Source organism: Pelodiscus sinensis, chromosome 2 (genome assembly GCF_049634645.1).
Source record: "Pelodiscus sinensis isolate JC-2024 chromosome 2, ASM4963464v1, whole genome shotgun sequence".
NCBI lineage: Eukaryota > Metazoa > Chordata > Testudines > Trionychidae > Pelodiscus > Pelodiscus sinensis.
In genome coordinates, this window is record NC_134712.1 from 195,596,103 (window position 1) to 195,617,127 (window position 21,025).

The 21,025-nt window shown below is 40.3% G+C and overlaps 1 protein-coding gene across 9 annotated transcripts in view; it reads right to left on the bottom strand.

Moving 5' to 3' along the window:
• Positions 1-21,025, bottom strand: part of CREB5 (cAMP responsive element binding protein 5) — a 365,272-nt gene that overhangs the window by 287,895 nt on the left and 56,352 nt on the right. For 5 of the 9 annotated variants that reach the window (XM_075922155.1, XM_075922150.1, XM_075922152.1 and 2 more), the window contains 2 exons: positions 16,997-17,090; positions 9,095-9,216 (listed from right to left, as the gene is read on the bottom strand). The exons of 1 other annotated variant lie outside the window; for it this stretch is intronic. In XM_075922155.1, coding sequence (XP_075778270.1) covers positions 9,095-9,216; positions 16,997-17,090 — 216 coding nt within the window. Of the gene's footprint in view, positions 1-9,094; positions 9,217-13,759; positions 13,821-16,996; positions 17,091-21,025 lie in introns of those variants that run through there. 3 more of the 9 variants (XM_075922154.1, XM_075922156.1, XM_075922157.1) reach the window with 3 other exon arrangements.

The window sequence follows — 21,025 nt, forward strand, 5'->3', positions numbered from 1 at the left end:
GAGGAGGAAAGGAAGGGTTATTATTTCTATTTCATAGATGGGGAATTGAAGCAGAGAGCGACTGACTTGGCCAAAATCACATAGAGTCTATGCTAGAGCTGAGAAAAGAACGAATTATGTTCTCCTGAGAAACTTGCAGTCCAGTGCCATGACTACAGGACTACTTTTTCTTTAAAGAGTCAGTGCATTAGCTGTAGGATACATAGATTTGGAAGGATTAAATCTTTAATGCTAAAGGTCAGTAAATGCCAATTTCACAGTCCATGTGTAAAGCAATGAAAAATATTTCCATCTATCATAATTGAAATTTATAGATAAGCAAAGTAAGAAAAAAGCTGCCTGAGAATTTATTAGAGTTTGATTTAAAAGTATTTTATAGATTTTGACATGTGATGTTGACAATCTGTGTTTTAACAGTTACAAAGATTTTACTTTTCAAACCTCAACACTACCTTCCTTAAGTATTGTCTGACCTTCTCTATTGCCTAATCTCCCATCATTTCCCTCAATTGTGAAAATTTAAAATGATACAAATCAAAAACAGACCTTGAAATAAACATCAATATTATCCATCAAAATGAAATTTAAAAATCAAATTCTGCTAAGCCTAAGGATACAGTATACAGCCTTTCACAACTAATTTGGGGTATGTCTACACTACCCCGCTAGTTCGAACTAGCGGGGGTAATGTAGTCATCCGCAGTTGCAAATGAAGCCCGGGATTTGAATTTCCCGGGCTTCATTTGCATGAAGCCGGCCGGCACCATTTTTAAATGCCGGCTAGTTCGAACCCCGTGCCGCGCGGCTACACGCGGCATGGAGTAGCTAGTTCGGATTAGGCTTCCTAATCCGAACTAGCTGTACTTCTCGTTCCACGTGGAATGAGGAGTACAGCTAATTCGGATTAGGAAGCCTAATCCGAACTAGCTACTCCGTGCCGCATGTAGCCGCGCAGCACGGGGTTCGAACTAGCCGGCATTTAAAAATGGTGCCGGCCGGCTTCATGCAAATGAAGCCCGGGAAATTCAAATCCCGGGCTTCATTTGCAACTGCGGATGACTACATTACCCCCGCTAGTTCGAACTAGCGGCGTAGTGTAGACATACCCTTGGAGTGTCAATTCACCATATAACAAATTCAATCAAAACAGAAATTCTCAGGGAATTTGAAGGCTGAAGGCACCTTGGATGAAAATAATCATGACATGATTTCATTAATCTAAGGCAGGGGTGGGCAATAAAATGGCAGTGGTTTACCAGGGTTAGTCCCGGGGGGGGGGGGGGGCTGCTGCCACAATATTCACCTGCACTTCCAAGGTACTGGCAATTGCAGCTACAGTTGGCCGCAAAACACCGTTCCCAGCCAATGGGAGCTGCAGACACCACTTCCTGCAGCTCCCATTGGCTGGGCAATCCACAGCCAACAGGAGCTGCAATCACCCATACCTGTGGAGGCGCAGGGAAATACAGCAGTGACGGATCCAAACCATAGGCCTGTATTTGTCCTCCACTGTTATAAGGAAAGGAAGACATTACAGCAGCAAAATAAGGACAACGGACTCAAAAAAGCAGAGTTTAACCAACTCAGATAATGAGTAGGTAAATTCCCTGAGAAGAAAATCTAAGGGAAAAAGGAGTTCTAAAGAACTGGTAGTTTCTCAGAGATATTAAAAGGCACAACAGCAAACTACCCTGTAAGCCAGGGTCAGGTCAGAGGGATATGAAAGAGTGATCGAGGGGAAAAAATGTGATCCCTAGAGTAAGGAGGTCTCTGTTCCTTGAGTAAACTGGCAGGGGCTGGCCTAGAATCAGCAGGAACTTTCCAGAAGCAGTCTGAGCAATTAGTCCAGAACACCTGGAGCTAATTAGGAGCCTTCTAGAGCCTAGGGAGTGATGCTAATCAGACCACCTGGGGCAAATCAAGAACCAGTTGAGACTGGTTTATAAGGGCTCCTCTTTTGCTAGCTCAGAGGTACGCAAGGAAGATAGAAGGACCCAAACAGCTGAGAGTTAGAGGAGTCTGGGTGAAAGCTGGCAGCTGTAAGTCAGGAAGAGTGTGTTGGAGGAGCAGGATAAGCTGCTCAGTTACCAAAGGAAAGGTACTGGGAGGGATCATTTGGGAAAGGCGACAAAGAGTAGAACAAACACGATGGCTATGTCTACACTGGGGGGTTGTTGTGCCAGAATTATGCAAATGAGGCTAAGTGTGGAATATTGCTGAGCCTCATTAGCATACCTAATGAGCTGCCATTTTGCGGAAGAGGCCCTTGCGCCAGAAGGAGCATCTACACTGCCCCTTCTTGCGCAAGAAAAACCCTCTTGTGCAATGCCCTTATTCCTGAAAATAATCAGCGTAGCGGCATTGTGCAAGAGGGTTTTTCTTGTGCAAGAAGGGGCAATGTAGGTGCTCCTTCTGGCGCAAGAGCCTTTTTACGCAAAAATGGTGGCTCACTAGGTATGCAAATGAGGCTCGGCGATATTCCACGCTTAGCCTCATTTGCATATTTCTGGCACAACAACCCCCCAGTGTAGACATAGCCCATCTGTTGCCACTGGCTTAGAGTTCCTGGGCTGGAACCCAGAGTAGTGGGAAGGCCTGGGTTCCCCCCAACCCTCTCCATACCACTACAGAGTATGACCTTGGATAAGGAGACCAGGACTATAGATGGGTTTCATCCCCATATTATTACTAGCCTGTGATGAGTATGGCTCAGTAGGCTTTGAATCCTGCCTCTAGTAAAGAGAAAGAGGCTTTGTGGTGGGACACAGTGAGCTCCTGATGCTAACACTAAGGGTGTGTCTAGACTACATGCCTCCTTCGACGGAGGCATGTAGATTAGCCAGATCGGAAGAGGGAAATGAAGCCGCGATTAAAATAATCATTTAAATTTAAATTTAAATTTAAATGAAGCCGCGATTATTTTAATCGCGGCTTCATTTCCCTCTTCCGATCTGGCTAATCTACATGCCTCCGTCGAAGGAGGCATGTAGTCTAGACACACCCTAACTGCCAGTAGCATGAGACTCATGGGCACAGCCAGAGCTCTTCTACACCTGTCCTGAAGGAAAGAGAAGAAGAAGAAGAGAGGCCAATATGTCTCAATTATAAGCACTTTAATGACTAGAAAATAAAAAAGAAATGCTACAAAAAGTGGAAACGTACAAAATCTAAGGAAGTACAACAGAAAAAGACAAGTAGGGATACAATCAGAAAGGCTAATGCCCACAATGAGTACAAGGGACATATTGGTCAATAAAAAGAGTTTCTATAAATAAATTAGAAGCAAAAGAAAATGAAGACAAGTATAGTCCTTCCCTTACCAGGGAAGGAAAGTTAATTATGAATGACATGAAGAAAGCAGAAGTATTTGATGCCTATTTTGGGTTCAGTCTTCACTGAAAAAAAAATTGCAACCAGATATTCAACACAATCAATAGTAATAACCAGGAGGCAGGAATGAAAAATAGGGAAAGCACAGGATAAAAAGTATATATGTAAGTTACATGTATTCAAATCAGCAGAGCCTGATGAAAGTCATGCTGGCATAATTAAGGAACTAGCGAAGCAATAAACTTTGAGAACTCATGGAAGACAGTTGATGTACCTAAGGACTGAAAAAGGACAAAAATAGTATCTGTCTTTAGAATGGGGAACAGGAGGACTCGGGGAATTGTAGACAAAGATATTGGAACAAAATGCAGGACAATGTAGCACTTTAAAGACTAACAAGATGGTTTATTAGATGATGAATAAACCATCTTGTTAGTCTTTAAAGTGCTACATTGTCCTGCATTTTGCTTCAGCTACCCCAGACTAACACGGCTACATTTCTATCAATATTGGAACAAGTTATTAAACACTCAGTTTGTAAACATCTAGAGCAATGTTTCTGAAAGTGCTCTGCGAAACCACTTTGAGAAGCACATTAACTGGCTGCCCCGGTTAGTTTGTTTACTGGCACCACAGTTAAGGAGCCTTGCGGCTCCCATTGGCTCTGTTTCGCTCTTTGCAGCCAAGCAGAGCAGCGGGAAACAGTGGCCTGGCCCACGCTATTTCCTATTGCTTCCCTTAGCTGCAAACAGGAGCCAACAGGAGCCATGAAGCTCTGTGGCCGCAGCACCAGTAAATAAACAAACTGGGGCAGCCAGTTAATGTGTTTCTCAAAGTGGTTTCACGGAGCACTTTCAGAAATACTTATGTAGAGGATAACAGAGTTATAAGGATTAACCAATATGGATTTGTCAAGAACAAATTATGCCAAATTAATCTACTTTCCATCTTGAATAGAGTTAATGGTCTACTGGATGGCGAGGTAGAGTTGTCAATGTGATATGCTTTGATTTTTAGTAGAGCTTTGAGTGTCGAGTATCCATGTAATACTTGGTGGATTACACCAAACCGGGAGGAGCAGCTAGCATTTTGGAGGACCAAATCAGAATTCAAAACCAACCTTGTCAAATTGGAGAATTGGTTTGAAAACAACAAAATTAAATGAATAAATACAGGTGTAAAATACTAAACTTAGGAAGGAAAAATCAAATTTACAACTACAAAATGGGTACTATTGGGATAGGCAGTAGTTCTGCTGAAAAGAATCTGGGAGGGGGCAGTTATAGTGGAGCACCAGTTGACTATGAATCAATATTGTGATACAGTTGAAAAAAGTCTAATATCATTCTTGGGCATATTAGCAGGAGTGTCATAAGTAGAGAGACAGATTTCCCACTCCAATCTGCACTACTGAGGCCGCAGCTGTAATACTGCTTCCAGTTCTCCATACCACACTCTAGAAAGGATGTAAGCAAAATGATGAACATTCAGACTAGATTTGAACAACAAAAATTATAGGTAAGGTTCTGTAAATCTTTTATTAGGAAAAGTTAAAGTTTCTTCTTCAAAAAAGAAGATTGGGGATGGGAGGAGGTAGGGAAGTCATAGAATCTGTGTCATGCTAATTTTTCTCTTTCACCACACTGAAATAAACTAAAATAAACATTTTTTTTCATCAGCCGATGAAAAAAGAATCTTTCTAATCAAAAATATTTTGGAAGCCTTTTCCCAGTCATGAGTAACAGCTTTGTGTTGTTCACATTAAACTTACTTACCATCTGAGAAGGCTACACAAACTACATTTGCACTTCAGAGAGGAACTGTTAAGAGCCTTTCTTTCATGAGTAATACATGTGAAGGAGTCACGTTCCTTTGTATCCTTTGTCTACTGCATTTGTGTATGGCCCTACAGAGGCCAGCTTCAGATTAATATCTTACAGTCAGTTGGTAATGTAGGAATGAATGTGTAGCAGGCTAATTGGAAACACAGAACAAATGTTACATGTTAACTTGCCTCTATGACTTTTGCTTTTCTTTTGAAGAACACACATTTTTCTCCCTGGAGATAGCTCATGGCAGCTTCAGTGGCTGACAGAAGGAAGGCAGAATAAGACCTCCAGAGGACCTCAAACAACTGGCAATTATCAAGTAATATGATGCCCTAGTCTAGGTTTTAATCAGATTGTGCAACTACCCCTGGTTAGCTGAAACTGACCCTGCAACATCATACTGTATCATTTGTGGTTAACTTCACAGGGTCCAAGATCATGAGATTGCAGAGTGCAGCGGCGGTCAAAAGGCAAATAGGATGCTAGGAATTATTAGGAAAGGGATAGAAAATAGGACCCAGAATATCTTACTGCCCCTGTATAAAACTATGGTACGCCCACATCTTGAATACTGTATACAGATGTGGTCTCATCTCAAAAAAGATATTTTGGCCTTGGAAAGGGTTCAGAAAAGGGCAACTAAAATGATTAGGGTCCCATATGAGGAGAGGTTAAAGCCACTGGGACTTTTCAGTTTAGAAAAGAGGACACTGAGGGGGGATATGATAGAGGTCTATAAAATCATGAGTGGTGTGGAGAGGGCTGATAAAGAAAAGTTATTTATTAGTTCCCATAATAGAAGAACTAGAGGACACCAAATGAAATTAATGGGTAGCAGGTTTAAAACTAATAAAAGAAAGTTCTTCTTCACACAGCGTGTAGTCAACCTGTGGAACTCCTTGCCAGAGGAGGCTGTGAAGGCTAGGACTATAATAGAGTTTAAAGAGAAGCTGGATAAATTCATGGAGGTTAGGTTCATAAAAGGCTATTAGCCAGGGGATAAAATGGTGTCCTTGGCCTCTGTTTGTCAGAGGCTGGAGAGGGATGGCAGGAGACAAATCGCTTGATCATTGTCTTCGGTCCACCCTCTCTGGGGCACCTGGTGCTGGCCACTGTCGGTAGACAGGATACTGGGCTAGCTGGACCTTTGGTCTGACCCAGTACGGCCGTTCTTATGTTATGTTCTTATGCTGCTTGTCTTTTATTCCTGAAAGATAAATACCTCGCTGTAGGTGCTGCACTGGAATCTTCTTCAGCACTGATAATTTGTGAAGAAATATTAACACATAAAAAGGTCCTGATTTGCTATTTCTGCCAATATCCTGCATGCTAGTACAAGTCCTGAATTCAATCTAAAATTAGATGTTTTTATTCTCTCTACATAACTATTCCATAACACTCACCCTGGATGTGAGTCTTTAATGGTTGAACTGGTTAGAATATTTTCCCATTCCCTAACCAGAACCCAGTTTTTTTCATGTTTGGATCATGACCCTTCCTGCCCTTAGCATGTATATAACTCCCTTTCTCCCTCACCAATATCTAACCTCAGCCTCCTTCAAAATGATTCTCAGGTAACTCCTATGGGCACATCCACACAGCAAGGCAAAAGCTGAATTAAGCTATGCAACTTCAGCAACATCAATTGCATAGCTGAAGTTGAAATAGCTTAATTCGGCTTTTAGCGCTGTCTACACAGCAGGAAGTTTAAGGAAGAATACTCTTCCTTTGACTTCCCTTACTCCTAAATAGAGTTACAGGAGTTGGAGTAAGAAGTCCTCCAGCTCAATGTTATTTTGAAATAACAACTTGTTGTGTAGACACACTCTGTTATTTTGGAATAACGTTAGTTATTCTGAAATAACACTGCTGTGTAGACATGCCCTTGGACTCCCTTCAGATGACCTTGCACCACGTTCATCTTCCTTTTCACAGCCCAATAATAGGCTGTCGTTCCCTTCCAAGAACTCCCAAAGCTCTGCAAGGCCTTTAATGCTGTTTGCTTAAGATTTCATATGCTAAGAGATGCACTTCTGCGTGCACAGTTCTAGAGACTGTGCAATCTGAATTCAGCAGCAACCAGGCCCAGTATGATTAACACCATACAGTGGTTAGTATGTACCACAATACAGTGGTTAATATGGACCAAACCTGCATTGAAAGCACTCACTACCCTAGCCAAAGAGGAAGGCGCGCTATGGGGGACTGTTGGTTACCCAAGCCAGAGGTTAGGGGATGTGAGTGGGCCTCTTTCTATTTTTAGCAGTGAAGGGGGAGCTGGCTCCCTCCCACTTCCTTAACTTTAGCCTCAAGTGTTGCTTAAAACTAAATTAGACTAAGATACAGATTAACATCAAACTATCCGGGCCCTGTAACAAGAAACTCAATTGTAGGGGAGCCTATTTGCCGGGAGATAGAAGCAGTGAGGACTGCTAAGAGTAGCTGGGGCCCAAAGGGAAGTTAAGTTCTGAGAGTTGCCAAGAGGAAGAAGGGAAGCTGTGGATCAATTGGGTAATCCCACAGGAGAATGGAAGCCTCACATTATTTAGATACGTTTCAGTTCAGGGAAGTAAATAAGAGTATGGGTGTTTATTTGAAAGTTTTAGAGACTGATCCATCACACTTACTTGTCATTAACCATATTAAACTTCATTATAATCATCTTTCAATTATAGCCACACTTTATGTTAGCCCAAATACAAGGATGTTGGGTCAGGTTGGTTAGCATACTTAGCCCACTGTAAAGTGATGTGGAAGCTCCAATTTATGGCAATAGGATACATGAGCTAATGAACCACAGTTTCTCTCTACCTATCTACTATGTATTTGAGAATCTGTCTGTTTGTTCAAGAACTCCTAAATAGTAAGAACTAGGACCATCACATTTGGCATGCAGATTCCTCTTATCATAATTTAAAGCAAGGTATGGGTTGGTTGTGCCAGGAAAATGGGAAGTGCCTTAAATGGAATTGCTTATCAAAAACCATACAGAAAAGAGACAGTCACCAGGCAAATGAAATGGGATGGCTAGGAATGCCCCCCATCTGGAACAGCCCCAGTCCCGAGTCTCCCACTGCCCAGGTTCTCTTTAGGGAGGATAGCGGAAGGGGCTCTAACCTCCCCCCTCAATTTATACAGGAACATTGCTGGTTGTTCCCCTTTGTTAGGGAGTGAGGGGAAAGTTCACAGCTTGCTTCATTCCTCACTCTAGATGGGGAGCGCAGGGGACTGACGCACCTGTACCTGCTCCAGCTGAAGGACATGTACCCCTCTCTCCAGAGTAGCCTGCATACTGAACCCCTCATCTCCAGCCTCACCCCAGAGCAATGATTTAAATGAAGCATGTACATTTTCATTCTATTTTCCAAACAATAATAATAACAATTGAGTTAAGGACCCGAGCAATGCCAGGTAAATCATTTTCCTCCCCTTGAGTTTGAACATTTTACCAAAAATACACTTGGAAACAGACAACTAGCAGAAAACTAAATCTAGAGGTACAATGGGGGAGATAGTTAACAAGAGCAGAAATCAGATCAGAGCTATTTCTATGCCAGTTCAGTTCTTCTATTACCTCTCCACCTCCTGCCAAAACATCTTTTAGAAAGTGAAAGGAATCAAGTCTGAAATCCTATTTGTCAGAACATTCAATTTTACCAAGTCTCTCCCTCAAGAGGCATGTGGTTTATACTTGTTTACTTAAATATGGGACCTAGTAATAAAACCTAGCTAATGCACTTCAGGAAATTTAACTTTGGTTATAAATTTTTATCAATGATTGCAATGGTTATAAAACACGTCACAATCTATAGTACCACCTAGTTTCCAACCAGAAAGGTTTCTACCAGGTAACGGAGATCTATCTGGTTTCACACAGCATCCATAAACACTTAGGGAGTGGGAAGAGGGAAACAGTCCGTTGCACTAGAACATACCCTTTTATTGTTCTCTTCTTCTTGTGCCTTTCTAAACTCGTGTTCTAAGGAACAGTCAATATCATTGAAGAGGCCCACTTCCTCACAGTTCTTCAGGAATCGGGTTGGTGTAGGAGTCTGGTCTGAGAACAGATATCAAAAGGATCTACAATGGATGTTTTGCAGTAAAACACGGATAAGTAGAATACACACTTTGAGACATCCTTTTCCCAGGAGATGCATAAAAATCTACCTGCTCTTTGCCCTCCCCCCTTGCAAGCTCCCAAAATTAAAAACAAAAGAAAAGCCACTGAGTTTTGACATGGTATGCGAGGTGCAGGGCTGGAGCTTGTCTGAAAGCATTTTACTAAGTGTGCACCACTTTATATGTAGCAGCTGTAATTCAATTAGATTTAAGAAAGAGTTTAAGGGCCAGATTCCCTGACAGTATAGATGGACAAATGTGTACCCCTAATTTACAGAAATTATCACTGAATTTGTGAATGAAGTTCCAATAACTGTGTGTAGATAGTTCTTTTAGACGCACTTCCAAGCAGACTCAGTGTATGCATTTTGCTGCGATGAGTGAGTGCACCAATTAGCTATGCAGTTCTGTGCCTGAACTATCTGAAAATTGGCTCCGGCATGCATATTTCTGTCCTTTGGAACATGCAGTCAAGTTGCAGTAAGGCTGAGAAGTACTATTAAGTGAGTTGGTTCCAGATTTTTTTTTTTTGAGGGAGGGGTTGAGATCATACCAGAAACATTATGAAAAGATTTTTGAGCCATTGACCACACCAAGAAAATATGGAGAAAGTGTCAAAGTTTCTTCTTATTCATTGAAAATGCTGAAAGATTTATGAGATTTATGATCTAATTAATTTGAATATGGCTAAATCCCACAGCCCATGTCCCCCACCCTTGCCAGTATAAAATTAATAGACTGACAGGATTCTCTTTAATGTTACTCCCAGAAAGGGCTGAAGAAGGTATGTGGCATGGAAAAAGATTGAGGCTTCTTTTGAAGATCCTGAGCTTTTTTTTCTCCCGTAAGCAATTGTAAAGTGTCCTGGAAGCTTCACCTCCAGTGACCGCCAGGGGAGGGAGATGACAAACCTGCTGGGCCCCTGGGCAAAATGGGGGGACTGGCTCCGCGCTTCCAAAAGGAGCAGAGCCTCAGGAGGCAGGGTTGGACCTGGGGGCAGCCAGTCCTCAGCGCAGCCCAGAGCACACTGAACTGTGGCCCCACACCTCAAGCAGACCTACCTGGAGTGTGACATGCAGTGCTCCAGCAGTAATTTAAAGGGCCTGAGGCTTTGCCTGCCACCTCTGCTGCATTAGTGACAGCAGTGGGCTAGGAGCCCCGGGCCCTTTTGAATCTCTGGGTCCTGGGACAATAGCCCCTTTTGTCCTCCCCACCCCCATTTGCTCAAACTTATTTGATCATGTGCCCTGCTTTGTCTATAGTAGTTTATACCTCTGTCTCCTTCCCCACAAGTACATATATTGATACAAATTGCCATTTTCACTAAATATTAAAAAATAGAAAAGCACTGATACAAACAGAGCCATTTAAGTATGTAGGCAATGCTATGACATAGTGCCCATATTTCTACGCTGCTGCTTCCAGCAGTGCTGTCTTCAGAGCTGGGCGTCTGGCCAGCAGCCACAACTCTCCACTCTGCCTTCAGAGTTAGGTGTCTGGAAAGTGGCAGCTGCTAGCTGGGCACCCAGCTCTGCAATCAGCACCACCACCAAAAGCATCTCACCCCTTCACCAAATTACATTCCCCAGACTAAGAATCTCTGATCTAGAATCATCCTCAGCATCCAGAAGCTAGTCTAATTTAATGAGCGCAAGAACTCCTAATTCTAATATCAGCTCTGATACCACCTACCTAACAGGGGCAGATCTTTAACCTGTTTGCATCAGTTTCCCCATCAATCAAATGACAATAACTATAGTAAAATATTAACAGAAAACTGCCATGGTTTATAATATACCAGTTCTATCTACAGATAGTGGCCAATTTGTAAATATCACTGGTACCAGCTATTCAAGCTCCAAAGTGGATAAACAACAAAGGGGACAGTCACATTTGTTAAATCCAAATAGCCAAAAAAACCCTCACCCCTTATTCCTCCCCATCCAGCTCATACTTGACCTACATTCATACAGTAACCTGATACCATTCTTGGTCATTATTAACTCTCATACTATTTAAAAATCAGCCCATAATGAATGAAAACAAGCATCACTCTCACTAACCTCACCAGCACATAATGGGCCAGATCCAGACCTTGATTACAAACATTTAACCTAAGTTAGTTCTATGGGAAACTTTTAGTTCCTTGGATGTAGTCAAGATAGGTCAGATTCTAATACATCTCTGTTGCCAGAGTGAATGTTACATGATCAGCAAAGACACACATAGTGATGCCTAAACACAAAAGAAATTAGCATTTCAATTTGGATATCAAGGGCCTGATTCTGCACTGGGGTAAATCATGGAGCTCAACTGACTTCAGTGTCAATTTACAACAGCAGAGGAACTGGCCTGAATTCTGACTTTTCTTTTTTAATTTGGTAAATTCATTGGTTTCGGTTTGTAATTTAAATCTATACACTCCCTTAGTATTTTTAAGACATTGGTTTGATGGACACTCTCCAAGCTTCTTCACTGAAACCTTGATATAAAGAGCCAGTTTCAGGCACTTCAGACATCAGTGGGAGTTGAGGACACTTCAGGATTAAACCAAAGTAGTGCCATCGCTAACATAACCACATTGAACTTAGTGGCATTACACAGGGATGAATTTGGCACATAGCCTGGAAGTGCTCTGAAAGGAGGGAGGAGCAAGTTTTATAGCTAAAGGGAAGTACAATAACTCAAGTTACTGAAATGCAATTTACTTTGTTATATAACTCAAGCTGAGGAACGTCGAACCTTCCTCAACATAAAGGAGACATTCCATTCAGAATATCTAGTAAATACATAAAGTATCTTCTTAGCTACTCAGTGATAAGTTATTCATTTTTGTTGTTGTTTGTTTGTTTTGTTTTCAAATCTCATAAACAGCCATCATCAGGAATTAACACGGGATCACAGATCAGCCTCTGTCACACAGTAACAGACTCAGGCTAATAGCAATACATAAATACAGAAATCAAATTAAATAAACAAATGGACAACAATTCTAATTGCCCTCCTTTTACAGAGTCACCTATATCTGAACCTAGAAGATGGAGGCTGAAGAGATGAGGCACAGTTAAGGTCTGGACATGTTTCATTAATGTACGTGACTGGTTAAGAAGTTGTGCATTATTTCAATCTGTTTTGTTAGATCAAGCATAACAACAACATGATGATAAAGCATTTCTAAGGCACATATGAATGAAGCAAGTAGACTGATAAGGAATGGCATCACCAGTAACTATTCAGTGAATAAGAGACCGAGGCAATATATCATATCATGTCAAAAGCTTAGAAGCGATCAGTAGTGACCAAGTAAACTCACAGAAGTGAAGGCCAGATTCTGCTGTTCTTACACAGGTTGAATGGTACAAATACCAAGAGCAGCCACAGGGCAAAAAACAGAGAAAGGTATCGTTCAATGTGAACACTGAATTTCCAAAGGTCTGGGGGCAGCCCCTCAGCTGGAATACACTGTCATTAGCTTGCTGACTTCAAGAATTCTATGGCAATTGATGCAAACCAAGTAACTGTTCTTATATGGAATTTTGTGGTCTAGAAATAAGGTTAGCAGCCTCATGAGATCAAGATTTCTCTTAAAGAGTTACAGTTCACCTGGGTATCCGCTAAGCCAGATATACCTCATGAACAGGCCTTCTCAGAACACTGCAGTGCTTCTGTAACTCACAGAAGCAGTTAGCTGGGTTTTTTTAACTGTCAAATTTGCACCCCCCAAAAGGAGGATCAGCCTGCATTGCCTACTTTTGCAACAGCAGCTCCAGTAAGAAACATGCTAGGAGCAAATGCATTGTTAGCTTGTTCTGCTGTGCATTTATTTGAATTGTCTACCAGGATATATTTTACTACCCCAAAACTGACTCCTAAGTTTTCATCTAGCAAGACATGAATGGAAATATTTCAGCATGATGCTGGGTAGGGGGAAAACTGCAAATCTTAATGATGGCCATAACATTTTAGCAAACCTCAGCTTTTCAAAGTTTATATTGACCACTAAACCATTGCAAATGTTATTCATTTATAATGTAGATATTGACCATCACAGAGCCAAAGGCAGTAACTTGATGCTTCGTCTTTCTAAAAAAATGTTTAGTCTGCTGTGCCTTAATAATTGGAATTTGGCTTGTTCGGCTGTGGAGCAGCACTGAAGTTATATTTACCCATGTTTTACTGTCATGCAATTAGAACCAAATCAGAGTAAGAGGACTAGTACTGAGATTTCAAGGGCTGCTCATCATCTTAGATCTGAAAAAAATTATTCAAAACTGAATCAGCATTTTCTGACAATAAAATGTTTGTTGAAAAATTTGTGACCAGATCATTTTCACCATCTTTTTCTGGACTACTGAAATAGATATACAATATACAACATAAAAATACAAATACAACGTAAAACGTTTGGTCTTCTGTAAGGATTTTGTGTCACATATTGGGAAGCAGTGGAAAACTCCTGGCTAGTATTGAAAATACTGCACCTGGCTTTGCTATAGGGCACATGAAGCCTCATTCTTTGAAGGGTATTGATGACAGGAACACCTTTGCCAAAAAAAAAGGGAGGGGGGGAGACAAGAAGACAAATGTCTAAATGGAAAGCCTGTCTCCTCTCATATATCATTTCTTCTTTTTTTTTTCTTTATGAAATCCAAGAATAAAACATCTTTAACGTTAAGGAATTTAATTTTCCCCAGGGTTTTGCTGGGTGATGAAATGACTGCTTCTTAGTATTTTCCAAAGAGTGGGAAAATTATCAGCCCTTCTGAAATGAGGATGCAAAAAGTATGAAAAACAAAACAAAACAAAATAAAAACTCTCTTAACTTACAGCCAGGGTGAATGGCCCACAGAAAAACCCAGATGTGCTCCTGGTTGAGATAACACACACATGTGCACATTGTTCTCTTTGGGTTTGTCTACACTACAGAGGAAGCTGCTGCTGTCAATCTTCCAGGGTTAAAATTAATGGGTCTAGTGAAGACACACTAATGCAAACTGAGAGGAGTACTCCAGTTGATGCCGGTAGTCCTGCTTCCACGAGGAGTAAAGGAAGTCGAAGTGAGAGCGTTCTCCCTTCGACTTCCTGCAGCGTGGACAGTGCCAAAAGTCAGATTAGGCTACTCTGACTTCAGCTATGCAATTAACATAGCTGAAGTTGCGTCTCTTAAGTCGACCTTATCCCGTAGTGTAGACATACCTTTGGGTGCCTACACTCCTACAGTCTCCCTTTTTCACCAATACCAGAGCATTTTTAAAACACAAACGTGAGTCCCTCAAACATGATCACATGTCCATTGAGCTCATATAGCACTCTGAAATTCCACGTATGCTGAGTGACCATGTGTTTTGTGACCACAGTTAGTAGTCTGGGTGCAAAGCTAGTTCACAGTAGTCAGTTGTATGTCTTCCTTCATAGATCAGCTCAAAGGAAATGTGTGGAGGCACCATACTCAAGAAGCTGCTGAGTAGCAACAGAGCCACTCCACTCATGTTATTCCAGATAGCTAGGGCCAAGTCTATGCTCTAGGATGTAGCTTCTAAGCAGGCTGGAGAAGGGAAGAAAAGACTAGAGAATGTGTATGTTGGATGGTCCTAGCCCTTCCTCTCACTCCAGTCTTCCTCAAACATGCTTGAATGTTTCCATACAGGCAGCTCTCACAAAACTGAACTCTGCATTGCACTGAGAGTGTACACACACCAGTACAGTGGATTGAAGGAGTTCTGAAATATATAAGCTGAGTGGTATGAGAAAAAGAACAAATACCTTAATTATCTTTGGCAAAGATCCTAGTTCATTTACTATATGTTCCACAATGTGTATGTGGAGTATATTGATAATCACCATTTACCTAGTTTCTTTTCTTTCACCTAATACTTCTGTAGCTGAGTCCTTACCATCTATCTCATGCTCATATGCTTAGATTAATGTTTCCTTTTTTAATATATTTTTAATTAGGTTAAATATCTTGAAAGTTATTAGTAATCCAGTGAATGCTGCATATAGTAGATACACAGGAGGATCCTGGCAAAATGCTTTATGTCATTCTAGCTCTTACAAATACATTTTTATCTACTTATATGGTGCTCACCTGTGGCATTTTGGCAAGGTGTCTGGTTACAGCATTTATTTCACCCACTGAGAATGAGGAAGTGAATCCTTAGAAATGATGGGCAATATGAATCGGCTGGCCTAAAGCTAATCTCTTATAATTGTTTCCCCCTTCTTTTAAAATATATACCTTCCTATAAATGCAAAACCAAAGAAACATGACTACTGAAACAAACATAATTGTAAGAAAAACACATAGCAAGTCTTGGCCCATCTTTGCCATGTCCCTCCTAGTACAATCCAATGGACAAGCTCAAGGTCACTTCATCAGAGCAGTGAAAATGAAAGTTTCTGTTATTCCTCAGTGCAACATGATTACTAACTCTGCTCCTAATTTTTATATAGATTCACTGTAAAAAATCCAGTGGAGTAGACTAGCAAATATATATTTTCTGTGGTATAACTTATTTAAGGAGAATACATAAAGAAAACTTGCCTCACCATTGCTTCAAAAGTCCTCTTCTGCTACTATTACTAGGGTTTTTTGGTTTGTTTGTTCGTCAAGTTTTTCTTAAATGCACACGTAGACCAGAGTTATAGTTTTAAATGGGGATTCCTGAATTTTATACACACAACTAAAGTCTAAGCCTGTTGCCTATTCATTCAATTGCTACATAGATGCACCTACAATGAACACGCTTGGATGGAATTTATAACGCAACAGATGCACTACTATTTTTAGCAGTTATTACCTACTCAGAAGGAGTCCAGTTTAGAAAAATCTGTCTCCATGTGTAGTTTATATGTCAAATAAACTGTGTAAACCCTAACTGGGCATCATTATTTAGTACATTTTATTTTTACATTTATATTTTGGAATCTTAAAATAGTAAAAAACAAAGTTTCTAAAGATATTATAGATAAAATCTCAAGAATATGCTTAATGTCTTAAAAGTACACACTATAAAATTGAGAGGGGGGAAGCAAAAGGGAAGGAAGCAGAAATTACAATCCATATGCAATGCTAGCAAGCTACTGATGTGTGTATGGGCAGGGATGTACACACCCATGTGTGAAAACTACACAAATAGCACAAGACTAAAGGAATGTGAGGATGATTTTTGTACCAAATAATATTTTATTCCCAAAAGGCACTTTCACTATTTTCACTGTTTTACCTTTTTTTAACTATCTAATTTATAGCTATGGAAGTACGTCAGTATCTTAAGAAAGTAATATTATAAGCAGTGTTAAGTGGTAAGGTGAGATCTAAAATCATGACTCCCGTAGAAACGTCACAATTGTACTTGAGTAACACTTTCATTGCTGATTTCCTCAGTGCCACTCGTAAATGTATATATTTTCACAGGAATGCTGATAAATGCAAGCAGCACTGGGGCAGTCCCATAGCCCTAGTATAAATGCAAAATCAATGTGTCTAAAGTTCAACAATCTCTCTCTCTTATTAATTCTCAGGACAAACAAATAGCAGCTATCTCTTTGTCCAGAGTTGTCCCAGATAGCTTGTTCCATCTCTAGTCCTTTTTTTATTGGAAAATTTTTTAAATTAAACTCTTGGTGCTATTTTGGCAATAGCCTTCCAGCAGGAGTCATAGCATCAACATCAATGTAGGTATCTCATTTGACTCTTATATTTTATGTCTTCTTACCTGATAACATATTATCTGTTTTTATTGAAGGAAACTTCAAAGTCATTTCGTGTTTGTGCCTGTGAATCATCAGATGATCCTCTGTTGGAAAACGCTGTCAGGCAAACACAGAGAGAGGAAGAAAGAAGTATTTAGTTCTCTAATGAATTTTTGGCAATGGACAGGATTTTAAAAAAATGCATCCAGCCATTCAAATGACACAGGAACAGCCAAAGACAATTCTAAAATGCAAGTATGCAAGAACTATCTTTGTGCTTTATGCGGGAGAGCAAATTTACTGCAGTGATCTCTTGGACAGCATCCATATAAAAGGGTTAAAATGCAGATGGCCTATCAAGTCATATACCCAAAATACACATTAGTAACAAAATTCAGATTGGTTGTCCAAGCCACCACCTTATTCTTGCTTAATAATAATAAAAATATAATTAAACAGCCAGCCTGTCCCTACCAAATGTTATTCAGGTATCACACATTTGTGTTTCTATATGACTTATGTCTATCACAGATCAACTTGGTTCTAATCAGTCCTGATTTAGTCCAGCCACTGTACAGTGGTATTTGAATTCTACTGGGTATTTCCAACCAGGAAGATATATTAAACTAATTTCCTTTTCTTTGCCCAGAGGACAAGATGTAGGAATGAGTTTTGCACGAAACCTTACTCAATATACTAATGCGTGAAATTAAATTTATAATCCTGATAACAGAATTATAAATTTCAACTGTTTCTTTAAAATTAATAAATAAATAAATGATGATGATGATGATGAATATTGGGTGAACACTTCAGTATAAAATAATCATCTGGGCACATTGTGTTCTAAATGGTGCCTGATAAAAACTTATTATAGAAAAAGAGCAGGTGGACATGACTTTACAAGGCAGAGAGCAGAAAATAGGGGCACTCTGTAGATTAAATAATCCAAAATCAAAATTTAAGTGAAACAATCTGGAAAAACATTTTTGCACATACTGGCCAAATTTAATATTATTCCCTATTTGTTATGGTAATTCTTTGCTTTAATAGGACTAATCAAAGAGTAGCAAAGAATGCAAAGATGTGTCTGGATAGCTTTGTAAAGAGTAGCATTTTAAAGCAGCAGGTCCCTAGAAGGCGGACAGAAACTGGTAGAAATGGAGATGATTTGGTGCTTTTAAGATGGTACAACCCAGACTATCTCGGTTGGTGGCTATAGCATGTTATACACAGCTACAATAAATTTTATTCTGCAGCATCTATGTGCCTAATGGTATTCACAGAGAGTAGATAATGTGGATGAGATGTCAAAAAACATATACATGAAGCAGGGGGAGTCCTTTTCCTCACTGTGAAATTCTGATTCAGTGTTTACTCATCTGGAAGAAGTAAAAGCACTAAAAATTTACAGTGAGGCCAAATGGAATGTGGGAAACACTCTCCACGCTTAATGTTGGGAGCAGAAACACATTGTTGAAACAAATTCTCCAACATGGAATGCTATGCTTCCATCTTCACTGTGCAAATCAGCAGGGCCTAAAGAAGACTTGGTGCATTTGGGGAAAGAATCGGTTTCTTTAAAGCAGACTTGTGACTTTTCCTTTAAGCACAGTTTCTTCATAGTACATAAAACTGGCTAACTCATTCTTTGAATAGATAATAAATTGGTTGATGAAGAAGGAACTAGTATGAAGTACTACAGTATGCAACTGATGTTTTATAGTAAATAGAAGATGCACTATAAATTAAAGGTGAACTTAAAAGATGTTTTAAATTACATAAAAAAGAAATTGATTATTTGATTTAAATTCACTATTGTCAAGACCAGGAGCAGATAACCATTTTGCAGGGCCCAGGATAGCACAATTTCGTGGGGCCCCCCTTTGCCACGGCGTGTGCGCGGTGGCACCATGCGCATGCGCAGTGGCACCAAGGCACATGCGCAGGGCTTCCTGAAGCGTGGGGCCCAGGGTGGCCGCCCCGCTCTCCCCATCCTATATCCGCCCCGGTCAAGACTCAATTCCATTTATTTCAATGAAAAGTTGGTTGGTCAATACTTCTCAAGAACTTGAACCAGACTAGGGATGTAAGCGACTAATCGACTAGTCAACTATCCGATAAGCAAAACCTTATTGGATAGTCAACACACTAGTCAACTAGTCGCTGCTCCCTTTTCTCTTCGCTGCCTCTATCAGGGGCAGGAGTGCAGTGGTGGCGTTCCCCATTTCAAAGCGATATCACCGCATGGGAGCCTGGGGCCAGTGGGGGACTCAGAGTCCCGCGCTGGCCCCGGGCTCCATGTAGCACTTCAACCTTTGAAATGCACAAGAGCCTCTGTTGGGGCTTTTGTACATTTCAAAGGCAGAACGCCACACAACAATTTCAACTTTGAAATGTAGCAACAGTCGGGTGGGCTCTTGCTACATTTCAAAGTGGAAGTGCCCTTATCAACTAATCGAATAGTCAACAGAAATTCCACTGACTATTTGATTACTTGATTAATCTAATTTTAACATCCCTATACCAGACTCTTAAAAAGATTTAATAAAATTTTGCTGAAGAACTTGGAGATATTTAAAACTAATCTCTTAGAGGCAGGGCCTATAATGAAGTTTCAGCTGTGTACACACAGACTTAAAACTACAAATGAACGCATTCCTCATTTAGGGACTGATCCAAAATCAACTGAAGTCATTAGTAAGACTCCTATTAATTTAAATAGTGGAGCACATTAGTTACATGCCAACATCTGAATTCAAGATTTCCACATTTCTACTCCAACTCTAATAATAATATACTCTGCACTCTTACAGCTCTCATCAGAAGAGCACAAAGGATTTTATAATCATTAAGGACTGAAGACTCAATGCCCCAGCAAAGTAGGGAAGTATTATCCTCATTTATCAATAGGGAAACTAACGCAGGCAAAGTTAAATAACTTACCTAAGGTAACCCTAACTATGATAGCACCTGAAAGAAAGCCCATATCTAATTACCCTGAGCTGTGTACTCCAGACACTAAACTAACATCTATTACAGGGAATGCAAGGGATGGAGGTTCCTAATTGCTGAAGGGTATGTCTACACTTGCAGCCTATTTCGGAATAGGGTTGCAAATGTAGGTATTCGGCATTGTAAATCAAGCCCGGTATTTAAATATCCCACGCTTGTTTTGCATCTTCCTGGCTGGGCACCATTTTTGAAATTTACAAGCCTGGAATAACTGCCCGCATCTACACAGTGAAACGGGCGTTCGAAATAAAGCCCTATTTCAAACTACCTGTTATTCCTCCTGCAGTGAGGTTTAACAGGTAGTTCGAAATAGGGCTTTATTTCGAACGCCTGTTTCATTGCCGTGTGTAGACGTGGGCAGTTATTCCGGACTTGTAAATTTCAAAAAATGGCACCGTGACGGGAAGATGCAAATCAAGCACGGGATATTTAAATCCCAGGCTTGATTTGCAATTCCGAATGCTTACATTTGCAGCCCTATTCCGAAATAGGCTGCAAGTGTAGACATACCCTTAGGAATGGATGATGTTACCTATTGTTACTACCAATTGTTACTACCAATTTTGTCAAAGAAACACTGAATTCTAAAATCAGTTCTTAGTGGGTAAAATGCCTGTCGATTCACTAATAAAGAAGAAAGATCAAACATGTAATTCTACCAATCAGATTCTGTCCTTATATGCATACATTGGGCTGCCATTCAAGGCAGCTGGAATCCCATGTGTAGTATACGGGTCAGAATTTGGATATAAAATGCATTTTAAATGAAGTGTATTTAATATAAAGATATCCTATAAGATAGTAGGTATTAGCTGTGGAAATGGCAATAAATACATACACATACACAAATAAAACGTACAGGTTTATACAAATGTTTGAGAAGGGCAAACATTAGAAGAGCTATAGTCCTATTAAGCCAATACATTTCCTTCCTGTGCTGTCTACCACTTGAACAATTAAAAGGGTGTGGGGAAAAAAAGGAGGTTGGAAAACATTATTATTAGACGTGTGTTAATATATCAGGAGGCATTACACAA